General features: G+C 43.3%; 1 protein-coding gene across 3 annotated transcripts in view; it reads left to right on the forward strand.

Moving 5' to 3' along the window:
* LOC144669275 (casein kinase I) overlaps positions 1-22,133 on the forward strand; it is a 72,058-nt gene that overhangs the window by 27,472 nt on the left and 22,453 nt on the right. For all 3 annotated transcript variants that reach the window (XM_078531605.1, XM_078531607.1, XM_078531606.1), the window contains exon 3: positions 17,442-17,552. In XM_078531605.1, the coding sequence (XP_078387731.1) occupies positions 17,442-17,552 (111 nt within the window). The remainder of the gene's footprint in view (positions 1-17,441; positions 17,553-22,133) is intronic.

Here is a 22,133-nt window from a genome sequence, read left to right on the forward strand (position 1 = left end):
ATGTCACTGTGGTTGAGGACTCTGATTGTGTTGCTATGGCAAGTTTCACTGCATGAATATTGGTGAACATGATGTATTTTAGGTTTCCCTCTGTGCTGTTCTATTTAGAAGGCATTCTTCGGATTCAAATAAATTGGTTAATATGGTCACAAAGAAATTTCATATTCTCCAAAATTAATGAATTTTGTATGTTGGAAAGAAGTTGCCTTCAGAGGTAATAGCGTAATGTAATTAAGAGATATAAGGGCACTAAACCAAAGGAGATATTAGTACCAGTGACCATGCTCATTGTGATGGTCTTTATAAAGAGACTCCCGAGAGGTTTAAAAGGGGAATTCCAGAGCGTAGGGCCTCATCAACGTAAGGTACGGCCACCAATGATGGGGCAAAAGGAGAGGAGTCACACAAAGGGCGGCTGAAATTAGAGGAACGGAAAGTTCAGCGAGAGGGATTTTGGAGCTGGAGAATGTTCTGGATGAGCAATACTGCGGAGGAACTGGAAACCAATCTGGGTTGGTGAGAGTCACTGGCGATGGATGATCGGGTCTTGATGCAGGGAATATGCCAACAACAGTTTTTGATGAGCTGAAGTTTATGAAGCATGGAAGATAGGAGTTCAGCTAGAATAGCTTTGAAATAGCATAATATCGAGGGCATGTACATAGGCTTCAGCAGTAGATGGGCTGTGGTAAGGATGGAAGCAAGTAACGTTGCAGAGTTCAGTAGATGGTTATTGTATTGGGAGGAAGTAGCGTCACAAGCTCAGCTTGGTTGAGCAAGATGCCAAGATTGCAAACTCTGGTTCAACTCAAGACACTAGCTGGGGGAAGGGGGTGTTTTTTTTTAAGTGCGGTTGGGGGTGTGGGAGTCAAAGATCATGACTTTGGTCTTCTCAGTGCTGGGCTAGAGGAAATTGCAGCTCATCTATATGTTGAACAGCTGCTCTGGCTATAGTCCAGATTGGAAAAGAGTCCCATAGAGGATAGTGCAGGAGGAGGCATTTGAAGAGGATGTTATGATCAGTGATGACACATCCTGCAGGAAGGACAAGGGTAAAATGCACCATGGTGACTAAAATTATCCTTTGGGGCCATTTTGGCTTTGAGAAGGGTGAAAAATCAGATTTCTTTTTGTGTGAGAGGAGAGTGTGGACCTTGGGTTGAAGTTCCAATAACTTGGCTAGGAAAGGAAGGTTGGAGATGGAGTCACAGTTTGCAAAGAAAGGGGTCAAGGGTTTTGTTAAATTTTTTGAGTGGGCAAGGATAAAAGGGAGGCAGATGATCATTGTTGAGTAGAGGGAGCTAACCATTTCCAGTGTCAGCGCACATGGGCCTCAGGAAGAGAGGTTGGATGGTAGGGAGCATTATGGGGTTGGGTTTTGGGAAGCAGGAGGTGACTCAAGCTTCAGGTGATCTTAGAGGAAAGAAACAGGAGATATGTTTGGGTAGGGGAGCAGCAAGAGTTTGACTCAGTGGGAAAGTAGGGTTTGGGTGGTTTTGGGGGGTGGTGGCAGGGAACAGGAGAGACACACCTGATGGGTTTCTTTGTCACAAAGCCTGAGACCACTGTGGGAGTGGTGTGAAGGAATGGTTGATAGTGGAGCAAAGAAGTTTGGATCGTCAATGCTCTGTAAGATGATCCTTGTGTAGTGGGTGGTTTTGGCAGAAGAGAGTGAGACATTGTAGAGCTTGATGTAATCCAGCCACATCTGGTGCTGCATGCCTAAGTCATTCGTGTGCCAGGATATGAAGTCTGCACCCTATAGACTTGAGGGAATGATGAGAGTGGGGTGGGGGTGGAGAGGAGGAGCGAGAATGTTCCAATGTGGACAACCAGGGAGAGAGACAGCATAGGTTTCGCTGGTGACGAGTGTCAAAAGTTGGAACTGCATATGAGAGCTGCAGAGGGGGAATGGTGTCAAAGACTTGGCAATTGAGAGTTTAAAGATGTGTTGTAAGAGATTTTTGGATTCATCTAGGGTGTTGGTGGGCAACCAGGCCGTATACGGCCCACAAGACATTTTGTTGACTGCCGCTGACCCGCAGGATTGTCAGATTCTGCTGGTTTCTATCCGTGTAGTTTTTTTCCTACCAGTTATACGAAAGTGATGCATATGCAAAACAAGGGCATGTGCGTGCTGACTGCACACAGCATTGACTGAGCCGTATGTCCCCTCTGCATCGGAAGCGCTGCTACCGTTCAATCGCTGCGCCCCGCAAATTCTTATTCATGGGGTTCTGGTTAGTGCACTTGCCCGGTTTCAACCTTGCAGCCCACTGAGATGGAGGGCCTCTCATGCGGCCTGCTCACTCACCTAGGTTGCCCATCACTGGCCCTGGGGCTGCTGCAAAGGGATAAGAGTGATGAGGAATTGGCCTCCCCAGTGATGAAGACCACAGGAGAGGGAGAGCAAGGTCCGGAAATTTATACAGAGGATGATGAATTCAGAAGAGAGCAAGAAGAGATGAGATGGTTAGCTTTACCGTAGTGTTGTTGTTCAATGCAGCGGCTGAGGGAAGAAAGGAGCCATAGTGGATACTTGCTTGGGGCCAATAGAGAACAAGGATTCTAAACGGGAAGCAAGAAGGGTTGAACAAGGTGGAGCATTTGAAAGAGAAGAGAAGGTGACAAATAAGGAAGGACAATGTGATGAGACCCTTGCACCATTATGGAGGTTTGAACAGGGCAGGTGATGAGATGTGTAGGCAGGAATGGGGAGGCTTTGGTAAGGGGCAAGCTCAGAACTCCTGCTCAAATGCCAGGCATTAGTTTTCCTAAATTGTAGCTGTTTCTGCCTCATTAAAGCTGCTTGGTGAGGTTAAGAGACTGCAGACATTCTAACCCTGGTGGTTTGCATTCTGACTGAGTTTCTTCGTACTTGATGGAAAATACATGGACCCTGTCACGTCTTGTGTTATAAAAAAATATTGAGAGCCAACCTGAAGAACTTCTTTCAAAACATACTCCCTTTAGATTAAAATCAGTAATGCTGGAAGTACTTAGCCGGCCAGGCAGCATCTAGATTCTTTGTGAACCGGGTTGTGGAAATATATTGTGTTAATTGCTATAGTAAGTTGCGCATGTGGGCAATTTTGGTGCTTGTCTGCTGTCCGTTTTCCCACTTAAATTGCAAAATCTCAATTTCCATTAATCTTGCGTGACTGCCCTAATGCAAACTACCCTCTAGACTGAGACCTGTGCAATAGTACAGTGACACAAACATTTGTGCACTCCTATAACCTGTTTGGCGAAGTTCAAAATGGAGTTTTCCTACCAGTACCTGTGTATCACTCTCTATATCTGCTGGAATGTTCTGTTCTTTTTCTAAGGGCATTTTGAATGCCTCTGGCCAACGGTGGTTCTTGTACTTTGTTTCTATCCCTTTTGTGTGGGAATGAATCCCCATGCGATGCTGATTCGTTGTTTTGAAGACACAGCATAGTCACTGTGATATATTTGGAGTTTGGAATGTGTGCCTGATAGGGTGGTGAATACCGATTCAAAAGTAACCTTTGAAAGAGAATTAGATAAATTCCTGAAGGAGGCAGAAACGAGGATATGGGGAAAGAGCTGAGGAGTGGGACCAATTGGATTGCTCTTTGGAAGAGTCAATGCAGTGTTGGTGGGCTGAATGGCAGTTGCCTGTGCTGTACAGCCCCCCGATTTATCAATTTTTTGCAGTAGAGTGCAGATCGCAAACGGGGGCAGAATAAAGCTCATGGGGATCTAGTTTCGTTTGAGATCGAACCTGTTTTCTTTTTTTTTCTTTTAAGCACATTTCTACCTCCGCCACTCCTTTCTCCCATGAGCCCACCCTCCATCCCAGCCTACGCTTTTCCGCATGGCTGCTGGCTGGCTTTCAGGGGCTTGTGGGAGGGGTAGGTTTCTCTGTGCTGTGGTTTCATGGAATGCACATTATGGAGAGATTTTCTGAAAGTTTCTTTGGGGTGGGCTGCCCAGTCCTGCTCTACCAGTTTTGTTTGGCTCGCAAGGACTAGTGAACGTTCCGAGTTTTCCTGCTTTTGCAATGGTTTTAAACCTTTTCAGAAAAATTGTATTTCTAATACTTCAGATATGTCAGAATGATCAGTTTCTTGCTTTAGTTGGAGGGAGCTTAATTTTTATTGCCTTTTTTTTTTGATTCTAAAATTTTCACTCTTAATATTCTGGCTGTTCCAGCTGGTGTGGCAGGGACCATTGCGGTTCCATCGGAGCCGAATCGGAAATGTTTCCGAGGCGTTTCTTGCCTGAGCCAGTGCTGGTTTTATATCAGAGGCGCCTTTTCAAATTCCATTTTCATGCAAACTCTTCACTTGCCCAGCCCAAAAATAATACTATCCGATTGACTCTGCTTTCATAGCCACTTGGGGTGATCCATTCCATTTTCTAATAAACCAATCTCTCCATGTAAGGGGAGAAAATTCTCATGACGTCTCCCTCAATGCTTTTAATAACACTCAGCTTTTGCCCCTTGTTACCAATTCGCCCAAGAATAGAGCGAAACTTTCATTATTTACCTTTCCCAAACCTCCCTGCTCCACACCTCCACCTCTCTGCTCCAATTAGCATAACACTAATTTTTCCAAATGGCTCCTCATGACTATATCCGCTCACCGCTGCTATCATCCTGGTGCATTCAGATTGCAGATTTTTCATTCGGTTCCAATGTCATCTCACTAAGGGGTGCCTAAATCTCTACAGTCTAGTTATGGAAAGCGGGGCAGCGCGGGAAACGACATGCTGTCATAATCTGAATAATTGATGTACGCTAACCGAGAAAGCTGAATTCTGTTTTTGTTACATGTGTTTTCTTTCCCGTTTTCTTACCACACAACAACTGCAATGGATTGTTTGAGCAGAATGGAGGTGGCAGATTTTTTAAGTTTTTAAAAAAAAGCCTTGCATTTATGTGGCATCTGATCACCTCAGGGCATCCTAATACATCTAGTCCAATTTTTAAATGTTGCTGTTAAACATGAGCAATTGTAAGGGCTGATTTACAGATGAAGAACCCACAGACAGTAAGTGAGTCAGACCGGCTGATAGGTAATTGCATGGTTTCCAAAAAGCCTGTTCCTCTAATTCCAGGTAAGTTCCATTGTTAACATTTGCAAAAGCTAGCTTGAAAGGAGATAGAAGTGAAGAAATGCCCCATTGCACATGACGACAAATTCTCGTCCAAATAAAGGATCTGACTTGACAAATCTCCTCCTTGCAGTTGTCCCCACCTCAGGAAAACCAGCAGATGGAGAGACCTCATGGTGGGTGGACGGACGGACACCTTCGAGATGACAGGTGTGCAACGCCATGTCAGCTTTAGATGTTAAAATTGTAGGAATTGCTAAAAGCAATAGCGCTGCACGTAAATGAAGTTAATGTTCTACAGTGTTTTAATGTGCAGCACATCAACCTTTTGCCTTGCAAAAGAAAATATGATTTTGCTTTGTTTCTGTAGCCATAGTTTTAATTATATTATTTCTTTTTTTTCGATTCTGGACCCCATGAAGTCTCATGGCATCAGGTTAAACATAGGCAAGGAAACCTCCTGCTGATTACAGCATACCCCCATCAGCTGCTGATTCAGTACTCCTTTATGTTGAACGCCACTTGGAGGAAGCACTGAGGGTGACAAGGAAGCAGGGTGTGCTCTGGGTGGGCGGACTTCATCTTGCACCACTAAGGACAGAGCTGGCAGAGTCCTAAAGTCCATAGCTGCTGGACTGGGTCTCTGGCAGGTGGTGAGGGAACCAACAAGAGGGAAAAGCATACTTAACCTCATCCTCACCAACCTCCTTGCCGCAGGTGCATCTGTTTGGTCCTTTAGGGAGATGAAATCGTCTTCATGTTGATACCTATGTTATGTGGCCATACCACCGTGCTAAATGGGATTGATTTCAAACAGATCTAGCAACTCAAGACTGGTCATCCATGAGCCATCAGCAGCAGAATTGTACTCAACCACAATTTGTAACCTCATGGCCTGGCAGACCCCCACTCTACCATTACCACCAAGCCAGGGGATCAACTTTTCTTCAGTGAAGAGTGCAGGAGGGCATGCCACAGGCAGCACCTGGCATAACTAAAAATGAGGTGTCAACCTGGTGAAGCTATGACACAGGACTACTTGCATGTCAAATATCATTAGCAACAACCGTTAGACAGAGCTAAGCAATTCCACAACCAGCGGATCACATCTAAATTCTGCAGTCCTACCACATCCAGTCATGAATGGTGGTGGACTATTAAATAACACACAGGAGGAGAAGGCTCCACAAATATCCCCATCCTCAATGATGGGGGAGCCTAGCACATCAGTGCAAAAGTTAAGGCTGAAGCGTTTTGTACAATCTTCAGTCAGAAGTGCCAAGTGGATGATCAATCTCTGCCTCCTCTGGAGACCCCCAGCATCACGGATACCAGCCTGCAACCAATTCTGTTCACTCCGCGTGATACCAAGAAACATCTGAAGGCACTGGATACTGCAAAGGCTATGGGCCCTGACAAAACTTCCAGCAATAGTACTGAAGACTTGTGCTCCAGAACTAGCTGTGCCCTAGCCAAGCTGTTCCAGTATAGCTACAACACTGGCATCTACCTGCCTATGTGGAAAATTTGCCCAGTTATGTCCTGTACACAAAGCAGGACAAATCAACTTGGCAATTTTTTTTTTTTTGGTTATTCATTTCCAGAATGTGGCCATCTCTGGCTAGGCCAGCATTTATTGTGCATCCCATCAGTCTACTCTTGATCATCAATAAAGTGATGGAAGGGGCCATCAACTGTCCTATCAAGTGGCACTTGCTTAGCAATAACCTACTCATGCTTTGTTTGGGTTCTGCCAGGGTCACTCAGCTCCTGACCTCATTACAACCTTGGTTCAAACATGGACAAAAGAGCTGAATTCCCAAGGTGAGGTGAGTGACTGCCCTTGACATCAAGACAGCATTTGACTGTATGTGGCAACAGGGAGCTCTAGTAAAACTGGAGTCAATGGGAATTGGGGGTGATGATTGGGGTGGGGGGGAGGGGGACTCTGCTGGTTGGAGTCATACCTAGCACAAAGGAAGATGGTTGTGGTTGTTAGTGGTCGATCATCTTAGTTCCAGGACATTATTGCAGGAGTTCCTCAGGGTATTGTCCTCAGCCCAACCATCTTCCACTGCTTCATCAATGACCTTCCTTCTAATCTATCCATTCCGATAGATGAAGCCATTGAGGCTTGGAAGATGATGCCAGTGAAGCTTGGAAGACTATTTGGCTAATTCAGTTTTCAGTTAACTGTCCGATGCTGATCCAGCAGTCATATTTGATTTCCACACCTCCTGATGGCACAGGAGATATGTTTGGCGCAACAATGTCCTAGAAGCTTCTATTGCTTAGTGCAGTCCAGTTCAGTTTGAAGCCCAACAAAATGTGCGTTAATTAGAATGGAACTTGGCAGTTTTGGCTGTCACACTCCACTGAGAAGGAGGCGTTATTTTTCAGACGGTGTTTGGTGCTTGGAATGCCAGATTGGATACATGTGTATCTTTGAATTTGGACACACAAAGAGATCACACCCATTTTCCTGTAAAGCTGGAGTTACCAGAAGGAAAAACAAGCATCACCTTCATTGTTTGGCTCAAGGGTTGGGGGGGGCGGAAATAAAGTAGGCTGCAGAATGACGTGAGGCTTTGTATCAGGTTATTGAGAGAGACAGTGATTGGAAAAGGATGGGTGGATGCGAGGGGAGCGTGTTTGAATTAAGGAGCGTACAAACTTGACAGTCCCAAGTAATGGGACAAATTTGTTGGAACTGGTTTTATGCTTGCAAGATGCAGTGTAGCTTTTGGGAAGTGTGTTGATGGTGCAATTCAGCAGAGCCAAAAAAAAAAGGACAGAACTGATTGAAGCCTGAGGCACTGTAATCATGTTTGCTTTTCCAAAACTTTGATTGTATCCATGGTTTTAAAATGAGTAGAAGTCAAAAATGCCGTCATCGTTTTTCTGTTCAAATCGATAGCACTCAGGCTACAACCACCACTGGCATTCACCATGTTTTTCATGGAGAGAATACTGAGGCATGTGAGTGGCTGCTTAGGATCCCTATCGGGTGAAGGAAGGGACTTGCTTGAGTTGCTTAAGCCCTAGAGGTAAATCAGTTTAACATAAAGAAATGTATCCTGTTCAGTTTCGACGCTTTTCTGAAGAGAGAAAATTCGCCACAACTTGCATTTACCTAGTACTTTTTTTCTTGAATTCACTGATTCACAGAATTTACAGTGCAGAAGGAGGCCATTTGGTCCATCATGTCTGCACCAGCTCTGAGCAGTTTTATTAGTGCCATTATCTCCCCTTCTCCCCATAACTCTGCACATTCCTCCTTTTCAAATAAGTCTAATTATTCTTCACACCAATATGATCAGTCAAACCTTCCCAAAGGTGGAAATGTCAATTTAATTTAAACCATTAACTGCAACAGGACAGCCTCCGACTGTTCGTAACTGCCCTTTTCATTATAATACTTCAAACAGCCAGAATTGATTTTGGTTGTGGCGCATTAGATGACCTAAGTTATAGAGTCAATCAAGAGAACAAACTGGGATTTTTTTTTTGTCTTGAATCAGCATTTTCAGCAGTTTTCATTTATTGAGCAAAAGACTCTATCTTTAGCTGTCCGAGCTGTTGAGGCTATGTAGTTGGGGAAAAATAGCCTTAGCCCTGTAAGTTGGAATCCAGTCTAAGAAAAAAGTGCCAAGTGAAATTGTCAACAGTTAAAAGTTCCAAAAATGACATCACTTTGAATTGGAACCTAATCATAGACACTGCCTTGTCAAATCTAAATAGTCAATTCTCAAAGCATGATTGTGTTATTTGTATGGCTGCATACTATTTAGAGCTTGTGGAGCCTGTGTGCCAGTGACATGAGCGCTGGAGTAATTCCATCAGCAATGGCCTTCTCAAGGGCAATTAGAGATGAGCAATAAATGCTGGCCTAGTCAGCGCCGCCCACATCCCATGAATGAATTTAAAAAAGGCCTTCACTGCATCTGGATTCAATAGGAGGCCCATCGAACAAACGCTAGTGTGTCCTTCTTGAAGCAGCTCCACAAGCGTTCAGGCAGAACTCTTGTAAAATCAGCTACAATGGCTGTCCAGATGGCTGAAAAACTACCAATCATTCAAAATGGCATTTGCCCATCAATCTGCATCACATTTTGAGTCTAAGCACCTTTAATGATGAGGCAGAATGGTAGCATAGAAGGAAAGAATAGGAAGTAAATCCTGCACTCAGGATCCCAATACCTTGTGGGACGTCGTGCAACCATGTTGTCCAAAGATTTGAGTGTCAAGAATCTGTTTCTGCAGTCACTTGATGAAGACCCTTGACAAAATCGTGACCGAGTAGACGCCGTCCTGGAATCGGTAACAGCCGGCGTCGACTATTTACATCATAGAAACAGGCCATTGGACTCAACAGGTCTTTTCTGGTGTTTATGCTCCACATGAGCCTCTTTCCACTTCATATCCTAACCCCCATCAATATAACATTCTTTTCATTTCTCCCTTGTGTTTATCTAGCTTCCCCTTAAATGCATCTATGCCACTTGCCTCTACTATTTATGCAAATATTTGCAGATATATTTCCCTTTTGACCCACGAAGTATGTCAAACTCTCAATCTTGCCATGTGGGTAGATTCCTCCTGCATGCGCACTTGAAGCTGCGGGATGCGAACTCTTGCATTTTTGTGCTGAAGAAGGATTCTCAAACTGACGATCTGACTTAATTAGTTAGACAAAATTCAAGGAAACTATTGAGGATCAGTGCCAGGTCCATGATTCTAAATCATGATGATAACGGAAATTTGTGTCTGATTCTGATAGTGATGATGATAAAAGTGGACTGGTCATCTGGCCCTCCATTGTAAGAACTGTTTGGTTCATGTTCTGGTTTGACAAGGTGCCGCACAGGAGGCTGCTCAGTAAGATAAGAGTCCATGGTGTTAGAGGCAAGGTACTAGCATGGATAGAAGATTGGCTGTCTGGCAGGAGGCAGAGAGTGGGGATAAGGGGATCCTTCTCAGGATGGCGGCCGGTGACTAGTAGAGTTCCGCAGGGGTCAGTGTTGGGACCACTTTATACATTAATGATCTAGATGAAGGAACTGAGGGCATCCTGGCTAAGTTTGCAGCTGATACAAAGATAGGTGGAGGGACAGGTAGTATTGAGGAGGCGGGGAGGCTGCAGAAGGATTTGGACAGGTTAGGAGAATGGGCAAAGAAGTGGCAGATGGAATATAACGTGGGGAAATGTGGGGTCATGCACTTTGGTAGGAAGCAGAGAGGCAAAGACTATTTTCTAAATGGGGAGAGAATTAAGAAATCTAGAGTGCAAAGGGACTTGAGAATCCTGGACTAGGACTCCCTTAAGGTTAACTTGCAGGTTGAGTTGGTAGTTAGGAAGGCAAATGCAATGTTGGCATTTATTTCGAGAGGACTAGAATATAAAAGCAGGGATGTGCTGCTGAGGCTTTATAAGGCTCTGGTCAGACCACATTTAGAATATTGAGAGCAATTTTGGGCCCCGTATCTCAGGAAGGATATTCTGGCCCTGGAGAGGGTCCAGAGGAGGTTCACGAGCACGATCCCAGGAATGAAAGGCTTAACATATGAGGAACGTTTGTGGACTCTGGGTCTATACTCGATGGAGTTTAGAAAGATGAGGGGGTGGGATCTGATTGAAACTTACAGAATACTGAAAGGCCTGGATAGAGTGGACGTGGGGAAGATGTTTCCATTAGTAGGAGAGACTAGGGCCTGAGGGCACAGCCTCAGAGTAAAGGGAAGACCTTTTAGAACAGAGATGAGGAGAAACTTCTTTAGCCAGAGAGTGGTGAATCTGTGGAATTCATTGCCACAGAAGGCTGTGGAGGCCAGGTCATTGAGTGTATTTAAGACCGAGATAGATAGGTTCTTGATTGGTAAGGGGATCAAACGTTACGGGGAGAAGGCAGGAGAATGGGGTTGAGAAACTTATCAGCCATGATTAAATGGCGGAGCAGGCTCGATGGGCCGATTGGCCTAATTTCTGCTCCTATGTCTTGTGGTCTTATGGTTTCTAATCTGCCGTTAGCTATATTAGCAAACATATGTGGTCTTGCTTTACCACCTTACAAGATCCTCCCTCGCTTTAACTGAGTGTTTCTCTAAACTAAATCAAGAAAGCTGCCTGATGTTTCCGAACTGAACATTTAGAGGATGTCACAATGTTCCATGGGAACAGACTTTAGTTGGCAACTTGTCAATTGTCAAGGTTTACAACATAATTTCAGAAGATTTAGACATCTTTTATTACTTTTTTAATGTTGGCATGTCCTTTGTTTGCTATTTGTAGCCTTCATTTTGAGAGGTGAATGAATTAAGAGCAAAATCTTTTTTCTCTGTAGCATAAATTTTAGTTTTGTTACAGAAGCCTTGAACCCTTTCAGATAGTGCAGTGTCGCATTGTGATGTTGTGGGGCTGGGAAATATTATCTAGGAGATTGGTGAAACTCCTTGCTCTTCAAACAACAGTGTCCGATCTTTTACGTGAGCCTGAACCAGCATACGCAACCGCTGCTTAAATTTTTGAGGCTTAGATTTTAAGAAGGAGCCACAGAAGGCTTATTATTGACTGCCCTTTGAGCTGCATGTTCTCTTCTGATACAGCCTGTTAGGGCCTGTTGTAAAGAGCCTCTGAATCCCTTCTGAAGCTGCTGCAGTGCTACAGTTATAACTAGGCATGTTGGAACTTGTCCTACAAGTTTCTGTTCAACAACAGTAATAAAAAGAGGGACTTGGAAACTACAGTCTCTGATTTTCACCTGTAATTAGTTAGGATTTTATGCATTATTAACTGAGGGGATAGGTCTTTTGTTTATTTGTTACTGAGCAACACAGTGACGTCACACAGCACTTCCTTGTCCTTTTTTTTGGTGGGGGGGGGTGGTGTTACTGTTGAGTTGTGTGTATGGTTCGTACACCTTCCCCTCTCTTGGTGGCTTTTGGCCCTGCCAGGATTAAGAACATTAAACCTGCAGCTTTTCATTCTGATGATGCTTCAGTTGTGTTTTTTTTTTGAAATAACACAGCATCTTAAGTGCTTCCCACTGACTTTTTTTGGAAGTGCAATGTCGTTTGAACTATATTACATACTGTTGTGCATCATTTCACTGTTTCATCAAAATGGCTTTTCTGACATTGCATTGAATTGCAGTTGTCACTTTGGAAGCTGGCAAAATGTAGTGATTGTCATTACGTTTGTGCTTGGAGGGGCATGAGAACAAACCCTGATGGTTGTCCTCCACCACTTCCCACCATAACACTGTTACGCCTGATCTAGTGGTTTCCTTTAAACCTAGTTGAATGAGATCCTTGTGTTTTTTTTTGAAGGAACAATTTGGAATTCTTGTTGTAAAGCTGTGCTAAGGGATTTTTTTAAGCATATCTTCATCAGTTGAATTGGATTATTTTTGGAAAGTTTGAAGACTTTGGGGCCCACAGTTTGGATTGTGTAGGTTTGTGAGTACAATACTTTCTCTTTTTTGTGATCATATACCGAAAATCTGCAGTGTTTTTACCCTGTTGTATTTCAATTTGGACTACCAAAGCAGATAGCCATTTGCTACATCCCGTGCCTTTGGACAGAATCTTCAAACATCTGCCACTGCCTCCAGTCGTCATGTTGGGTTTTGAGGTTCTCTATTCTTTGCGAAATTGTATTTGTTATCTTCCACCACCCACCCTGCCAACTCGCAATCAGAATCCACTGTGGAAAGTAATAGTCTCCTCCAGCTGTGTGGAATGCTGCTTTTCCTCTTCCTCCCCCACACCCAGCATGGACATCTTCACTTTGTATGCAAGATTTAAAGCAGGTCTTCCAATCCTCCTTGGGTCACCTTACAGGACAAAAGGCCCAGTGGGTATCTTGTCTCGATGTTACATCACGTTCTTCCTCGCCAATCACCAGAAATTCCTCCAAGTTACCTTTTGTCCCACTGGTACAAGTCATGAACACACTAGAGCTTTGCTCATTGAATAAATGTATTACGCAGAGCATTTTATAGGCACAGGAGAGTAACCAATGAGAGGAGAAAAGGGTTGGTACAAATTGTTTTTTGACTTTGTCACTCACCTTCGTAGGGAGGATAATTTAAGACCTGTGTTATAAACTTTACACAGCTCTGAGAGCATTTGGTCACTGCTGAATTGGTTCTCACTTATCCAAAAGGCATCTGTCTTTGAACCATTGGGTTTTGCCTAATACAGCATAGAGACATCGAGAATGACCTCCATCATTGTTCAGTTGGGTGATGTTGGCCAGCCTTGCATTTAAAAGATACTTTACTGTTGAGCCAGAGAGGAGAGAAATCGACCAGTGGTTCTGCTGCTTGGCCTTATCCACTGACTCCTGCTAGAATAGTGCAGATCTGCTCTTGTCTGGTGTGGAGAGATAAGATTCCGCTAGCCTGCGAATTATCTGCCTGGGTTTGTACAGTATCCGTCTGGGGTGCTGCAAGGCTGTTCTGGTGACTACCACCATGAGTCATCACCAGACCATTGATATATGGTAACTGAGTAATCATTTGGTTTTTGTGTGGGAATTTGATGGTCAAATTCTTTTTGATTCTATTTTTCCTTGAACAAATTTGTGGAACCATTGCTCATATTATACAAAAGGGTGATTACTCTCCCCCCCCCCCCCCCCCCCCCAATCAGTCATTTACTTGTAGTAACTGATTAAGACATTGGAAAGAATTCCAGGAGTTTCTTCATTTTGTTTGGAGGGCTCCTAAGATTCTATCTGTTTTCCTTCAAGAACCACAGACCTGTGGCTTGATATTGCCTTAACGTCAGAAATAGGCCATATTTCCCTCGAGCTTGCTCTACCATTCAGAGTCGGCCAAAATCTTCACCTCAACCCCACTGCCCCATTCCCCTTGATTTCCTTAGTGCCAGAAAATCTATTAACTTCAGTCTTAAATATTCTCAACGACTGCACTCACAGTCCTCTTGAGCTGAGAATTCCAATGATAAGGGCAAGGTGGGGTGGAAGTGAAGAAAAGCAATGAAGTGAGGATTAAAATTAGAAGCTTTGGCAGGTGCTCCCTTTGTACCCCATGTGTTTTAACAACAACCTGCATTTATAGATATGTTTTTAATGTGGTAAAATGTCCGAAGGTGCTTCATAAGAGCATTATGAAACAAAATTTGACATTGAGCCCTGTAGGGAGATGATTGGGGCAGTTAACCAAAAGCTTGGGTAAAGAGGTAGGTTTTACGGAGCATGTTAAGGCGAGAAAGAGAAGTGGTGAGGCTTATACAGAAGTTGTTTAAATTTCTAGCTTCCTGGCTTTGAGACTCTATTGGAATATTACATAAGTAAAACTGTGACGTACATCATTGCCACTGGCCACCAGTCATAAGAACACGCTCCCTGCCTTAATTCCTTTCAGAACTAGTGATTTTAAATTGCATTTGGAGTGCCAGTGAGTCACGCAGCTAGTCTGGATTGCTATTTCTGTTGTCACGGAGATAGAAATTTTGACAAGCTCTGTGACAATTTATTACAATGCGCCTATTTTTGGAGCATTTTACTTAGGCTGAGCTGGACCCTAAAACGGGCAAGCAAATCGGCCCCTGTTCCGAAGCTTAAATTGCACAAGTATGGTCACTGAATAGTGAGCTAAGCTGTGTCCCTTCACAAGTGGTGAGCCAAATTTTTAATGCATTGGTGGGGTCAGGGGGAAGCATGGCTATGAAGAATAAAATTCCTGTTTCCTAAGGTAAAGTACCATAATGGTAAGAGAGATAACAAAGAGTTTCCTCTTTGAACCTTGGAGGCATTCAATCCATTGCCAACACAAGCTTTACTGTTAGCACAACTCAATTGGTAGCATTCTCGGGCCATTCTTCCCAAACAGCCCCTGTTGACATTTGCTCTCCACCCGAGTCGGATTACTTTGGGTTCGAGTTCCACTATGGGATGTGAGATCTTTTATCTAGGCTGACACGCTGTAGGGCTCCCTTGTTATTGTGCCATGTCACGATTGCTACCTTTCAGTTAAGCTAAGCCCCGATCTGCTTGATTGGATTGACCAAAGAGATAACGTGTTGCTATTCGAGTCAGAGCTGGGAGTTGACCTGGTCACTGTGTATCTACCAACAGCAAAACATTAACTGGTCGTTTGATTTACCCTGTGTAGACTGGCATGTGTCTACATAACAATGATTGTACTTCAAAAATGAATCTATTGTTTGTGGAGCACTTTGTCTTAAGGGTGTGTATAGATGTTGTATAAATGAAAGATCACATGGTGGCAACATTGTTTTTAAAAGGACCAGAATCACATTTGTACCAGTGTATGATCTTAATTCAACACCTCAAACCTCTACCTTTGCTTCACTTGTGACAGATCTGCAGCAACCTTGGTACACTTTCCAGTGTTTGCATCGGGTGCAATACTAAATTGTACACAAAATCAGTTTGTTTTTAGTTGGAAACCAGTATAAGGTTAACCTAGCCAGTCTTGCTCGCAGAGACTTGCCATCTTGTTTTGGTGATAACACACATCCTCTAATTAATTGCAGTCTGAGTAAATAAGAAAACCTGTTGTTCCTAATAGGACACCGCAGCAACCAGGTACAACCCGTAAAGCAGGAATCGGTTGCAAGGCAGCTTCCTGTGGGTTGTGCGCTGCAGATGAGGATGGGATTAGTCCTGACAGCAGTTCCCTCCATATTACAAGACGGCAGTGTAATGGTACTATCACTCACTGGACTAGTAATCCAGAGGCCCAAGCTAAGGCTGTGGGGGCAATGATTTAAATCCTGCCACGGCAACTGGTGAAATTTAACTTCAATTAGTAAATCTGGAATTGAAAGCCAGCCTCAGTACTGGTGACCATGAAACTAGCATTGATTGTTGTAAAAACCCATCTGGCTCACCTAATGTCCTTTAGGGGAGGGAATCTGCCACCCTTAGCCGGTCTGGCCTACATGTGACTCCAGACCCACAGTAATGTGGTTGACTTTTAACTGTCCTCTGAAATGGCCCTAGCAAACCACTCAGTTCAAAGGCAATTGGGTATGGGCAGCAGATGCTGGCCTTGAGATCCCATGAAAGAATTTTTTTATTGCATAAGCTCATACACAAAATGGCAACGGAACAGGATATAGGAAGGTAGTTGGAAGCCATGGAGAACACATCCCATTTGCTATTTTTGCAGGACTATTGACTTTTAAACTTTTTTTTTTGTACATGGGTTTTATGGACTAAAATGCAACATGAAGGAGTCTTTGGGCAGAGAGATTTTTGTTGCATGTTGGCACTGGCATGTTTAGTCAATAGGATTGTTACAAAAAGAGATGTCTTCTGTATCTGGAGGTGCTTAGTGTTGGCATTCCCTTCCAGAAGGTTATTTTTTTTTAGGCCCTTGTAGCGTTCATAATAGCTGTTTCATTGAGGAAGGTGGTTGCTTTCAGTGCTCTTTTTCTTAACAACAGATATCTTTTGGGCTGCACCTGAAAACCCTTCAAGAGCTGGCTTTGTTAAATAAGGTTCCAGTGTTCACTGAAGCAACTGGATAACTGGCATCGACTTGCTGGGCCAACTGGCCTCTTGCTGTGCTGTGACATTCACTGGCAAGGCCAGCATTTGTTGTTTTACTAATTGCCTTTGAACTGAGTGGCTTGCTAGGGCCATTTCGGAGGACAGTTGAGAGTCAACTGCATTGCTGTGGGTTTGGAGTCACGTGTAGGCCAGACCAGGTAAGGATGGCAGATTTCCTCCGCTAAAGGACATTAGTGAACTAGATGAGTTTTTACAACAATGATCGTTTTATGGTCACCATTACTGAGACTAGCTTTCAATTCCAGATATACTGTGATATTCACAGCATCAACCAGGCAGGTAATGTGTAATTAGCCTTGTAACTGAGCTCAATCCTGGTAACCACATGCGTACACGTTCTTCAGTCCCTGTATAGGAACTAGATAATTTTCGTTTTCTCGTTCTGGTTCCAAGACTGCGAGTCAAAATATAGCGTTCCTGTCACCAACCTAGATAATACAGAATAGACCAAGGATAGAACTTGGGCCTTGAGATTTATATTGTTCAGTACCACACTGAGCAAATTGAATCCAAGCATTGCTAGTGTCAGCAAGCCTGTTAGCAGCCTTTTTTAAAAACTCTGTTGCATTGGTAAATGTTACCTAATACTTATGACCAATTAGCTGTGGTGTAGAAAATTGACGTTTTTTTAAAGTACTTTCCTCGCTTTGCACTTTTTTTTTTGCTCCCTGTCTCCCCTCCCTCTTTTTGATCCGTTTCACTGTTGGTATTAAACGATCGGGGTGATAATTTTCCCTTGTACTGTTCCCACTGATGAAAGTGATCATCTCGTCTCTCTTTTTTATTTCAGGTGCAAACATCGCCACTGGGGAGGAGGTTGCCATAAAGCTGGAATGTGTCAAAACGAAACACCCCCAACTCCACATCGAGAGCAAATTTTACAAAATGATGCAAGGAGGAGGTGAGTTCTCGGATCGTTTTGGGCAGAGGGGGTGGGATGAACAGGTGAAGTCAAAGGGGCCAAGGCCTTTTGATACAACGAAGCTCCTCCCTCCATTGCAGCTCTCGGCATCCAGCTGTGATTTGTGTAACCCTCAAATCTGTATCTCCTTCCGTCTTGCAGGTACTGCAGACATTTATCATTTCTGTGTCAAAATTATTGTCGACATTTGACCTCTCTTTGTGCTTGTGTGATCTCTGGCCCTCCTTTATTTTAAAGTATTAAATTAGGGTTTACTCTGTCTAAGCCAAATATAACATTACTTAGAGTAACGACCCTTTCCCACATATAATATGCAACGCATGAGTGCCGCTTTATACTGCAAAGTTTTGGTGGGTGGGACGGAAGCGAATCAACCTTCAGCCACACTTTTTTCAGCTATTGAATTGTTTGGCAATTATGTTCCCATTAGAGCTGCAGTGTAATGGAGGAGCTGATCATTATCCAGAGGCGGACAGAGTTGCTGGGTGAGCAGAATGCAGCTCATGTGCGACTGATGTCACCAAAAAGTTGGGTAGGTTGGAGGGGTAGGTGAAGAGGATGTGTCTGAACTGCTGGAAAGTTGGCTTGTCTGGATCAGAGAGAAAGAGCAAGGATCTGTAGCCAGCATGACTGAATTTGGAGGTGGTGCTCTCTCTTTAGGTATAGGGAAAACATATACCTTAAGGCATCACTGGGGCAAGGCATTCTTGCAGCGACATGACCTGTCTAATGAGCTAGTAACCAGCATCATCATCCAGAAACTTATCCCTGCTTTGGAGAAAAGAGTTCATCTAAGATTTTATATTAAATCAGCAGAGAAACATTTCATACAGGTCTGCATTGGTCGCACACATCAAAATCTCGTCATATGCATCATGCCATACAAAGAGCTCCCAGTCAAGTTTCATGCGTAACTACAGGAATTAGAAGTCCAGATTCACCAATGCTTGTGCACTTTGCATTCAGCCAAGATACCTTTCGCATTTTTACAAGGAAGACACTTTTTTCTCGGGACTCTCATGTGAGTGTGCATCTAAGAGATAAGCCGGTTAAGCTGTGATGCTAGGTTGGACGGTGTGCGTGCTCTCTCTCCATTCTGGATTCATTTAAAATGTCATAATATGCGACGACGAGCAGAATTCTGGACAAACCCAAGGAAGGCTGTGGTCTGAGTGAAATAATTATGTTCACCCCTTCACTGGTGCTCCTGGGAAGGCTCTGGCTCTGAAAGAAACTGCCCGACAAACACTGGACAAATGGAATGTATCGAATCCATGTACTGAATGACTTAGTCCAATGCTACCTGTCCAGCGTTGAAGCAGGTTCTGGCCTTTGCTCTGTGGATTGGAGACAATCTCCAGCCTGAACCAGTGCATCCTGACAATCACCCAGACACCAAATACACTGTTGAATAAATCCGATTCTGAATTTTAGGATTTCAAAAAGTGTTTGAATGTTTTTGCTGCTCATTCAGGATTAAGCTGCTTTTGTTTATTTGTTGCATTTGAAGCAATTCAGTAAAGGTTTCTCCTTTCCTCCAAGTTTCTTGCAATTTTCTGATTTGTTTTTAACATTGTGTATGATATACAACAGCACCCTGCACATTTGGCATTATTTGGGGTAAAATTTAAGATTTATGAATCTTAAAGGTCCTCTGCCCTTAAGTGCTTTTTAAATCTTTCAGCGTGTGACAGGGTAGAGGAGAGGATGAAGGAAGTAAAATGTATGTATCTCTCGTTTTTGCAAAATGCTAATATTTGCTATTGGGTTATTGCAGAACATGAAACTATTTAATTCTGCTTGAGATGGTTATGTTGATTTCTGTTAAATTGTACATATCAGTGGACAGAGTGCAGATTTCCAGGATTGCTATTCCATCCTTTTATTTCTGCCTTTCTTGTGATATTGCATTGACCCCATTGTTTAAAGTTTCTGTAAAGTGTAATCAGCCTAAAGCATGGTCCTGGAGAGATTTTTAAAAAAAAAAATAATAATTTTGCCAAATATTCAAATGTACTTGAGCCTGAGGTGCAGTAGACTTGAAGGGTCCCAGTTAAATTCTCAAACTGTTGAATGAGTGCATCTCGGCAGAAGTTGTCACAATTTGCCCCTTAGGCGGGGCGGGTGTGGAGGAAAAGCTTGCATTTTTGTGGCACTTTTCATGACCAGCAGACATCTCAAAACAATTGCAGCCGGTGAAGTGTTTGTTTTTTTGAAGCGCAGTCACTTGTAATGTAGGACATGTGGCAGTCAGTTTGTGCACAGGAAGCTCCCACCAACTGCGGTGTGATAATGACCAGATAAGCTGTTCTTGTGATTCTCCAGGACACCAGGTGTAACTCCATTGCTGTTCAAACTAGTAAGAAAGGAATCTTTTCTGCCCACCCAAGAAAACGACAGGGCTTCTGATTAATGTCTAATCGAAAGTTGGCACCTCTGACAGAGCAGCACTCTCTTTGAGTTCAGCATTGAGAGTGTTGTCTTGATTGTTTTTTTGTGTTTCCAAGCCTCTGAAGGGAGAACTTGAACCCACAACCTTCTGACTCTGGTGAGAGTGCTACCAACTGAAACATGGCTGACACACAAGGAAAGGGGATCGGGTGCAGACTCGTGCTAAAAGGGTTTTCTGTACTCGGGTAGGATGGGCCTGTCTGCCTCCTGGTGGACAAGTATTCTCATATATTCCAGCAAGGAGGGGCATTGCCTGTGTGAGAAGATCAGGAAATTCATGTGTTTCAGTTCTTAAAGGTAGATATGTGCAAAAATTGAGGGCTTATGTCCAGATAACAACTGGGCAGAAATCAGTGCTGCTATTTTTTTTTTGAGGTAGGGTCCTGCAGTCAGTTGAGACAAATGTTATATGAATACACGATTTTATCGACCAGAGGTTCATGGCAATGTTTGTATCGAGAAACTCTGTTTTTTGTTCTTGATGCTGCCTTTGGAAATATATGAACTTTGCTGTAAAACCACTAGAAACCAGGAGAGACCATTTAGCCCATTATGCTTCTGCTCCACGTAGCCCCTTTCACTTGGATTTTCTCCATGCCCTTTTTGAATTTGAGCTCCTTCACAAATTTATCCACTTCATTACACCTTGGTTTTCCAGTAGAACGCCCCACCAAGCTTCCCTGCAATAAATAAATTCTTTTGATACGTTTATTCCCTCCACTTAGCAATTTTCCCCAATCTGTGAAAATAGTTTTTCTCGAATCAGAACTTGGTTGTGACTCTCAAATGCAAGTTTTTTTTTCTTTGAACTGTAGTGCAGTAGCACAGTGATTATGTGCCTGGACTATTGATTCAGGAGCCCAAGTTCAATCCCACCATGGCAGTTGGGGAGTTTAAGTTCAGGAGGCAGGAGGTTTAGAGGGGATTTGAGGAAGCATTTTTTTCCACCCAGCGGGTGGTTGGAATTTGGAACAGACTGCCTGAGGGGGTGATAGAGGCAGGAACCCTCACAACATTTAAGTATTTAGATGAGCACTTGAAAAGCCATATCATACAAGGCTACAGGCCAAGAGCTGGAAAATAGGATTAGAATAGATAGGTGCTTAATGGCTGGCAGGGACATGATGGGCCGAAAGGCCTGTTTCTGTGCAGTACAACTCTGATTCTAAAATATATAACAACTATGAAAAACATCTGGTTCACTAATGTGAAGGAAGGAAATCTGCTGTCCTTACCCAGTCTGGCTTATATGGGACTCCAGACCTAAAACAATAGTTTATTCTTAACTGCCCTCTGAAATGCTCTAACTTGTCACTTGGTTGTATTCAAGAAGGGGGCTCATCACCACCACCTCGAGGGTGATTGGGATAGGCAACAAATGCTGGCCTTAACACCCAAGTCCTGTGGAAGAAGTCTTCCTTCCAAATTCAACCAGTCCGCTTCCTAATTTATAAACAGAAACGACCCACTCCTTTTCTAGCCTTTCCTCAAAATTTGAAGCTGCTTACCTGTGCTATTAAAAATGTGAATCTTTCTCTGAAGCTGCACACATTTGCTGAGAAAGCCCTATTGATTTTGTGATTCACTGCAGTCCCTACCTAGGTGAAATTTTAAAATTATACATTTTTTTTGGTAAAGTAAGTGATGTGGTGTACCACTGACACAAGTTGAAAATTTCAGCTTAAGAGTCTAATCCAAGGGAAGAGATCTCTGACTGCAGAGACGGAAAGAAGTGTACAATCTGAGGCCGCTTTCTTCAGAAAAGAGAAATTGAGATGTGACCCAAGACGGGTCTTTCAAAATATGAAGAGCTTTGATAGGATAGACATAGAGATGTTTCCCTTTTTGGGGATGTTATGATATGGCAGGTGGTATTTGCCAGACTGATCAAATCCCAAAGGGAAACTTGGTCACACTATCACACCGATGTTGCAGTTTCGTATTTATTATGAGAACGTTTGTGCACTGAAGTCAGAAGTAATGAATCCACCACTACCTTCAGAGATTTTAAAGATTAAATTGAAACATTTATTAACAAAAGAAAGGGAAAAGTTAAACACCCACAAGATTACAGCTATTTAGTCTTATAACAGTTCCCAAAATTTCTAC

The sequence above is a fragment of the Cetorhinus maximus genome, chromosome 29 (assembly GCF_964194155.1).
Source record: "Cetorhinus maximus chromosome 29, sCetMax3.hap1.1, whole genome shotgun sequence".
Taxonomy (NCBI): Eukaryota; Metazoa; Chordata; class Chondrichthyes; order Lamniformes; family Cetorhinidae; genus Cetorhinus; species Cetorhinus maximus.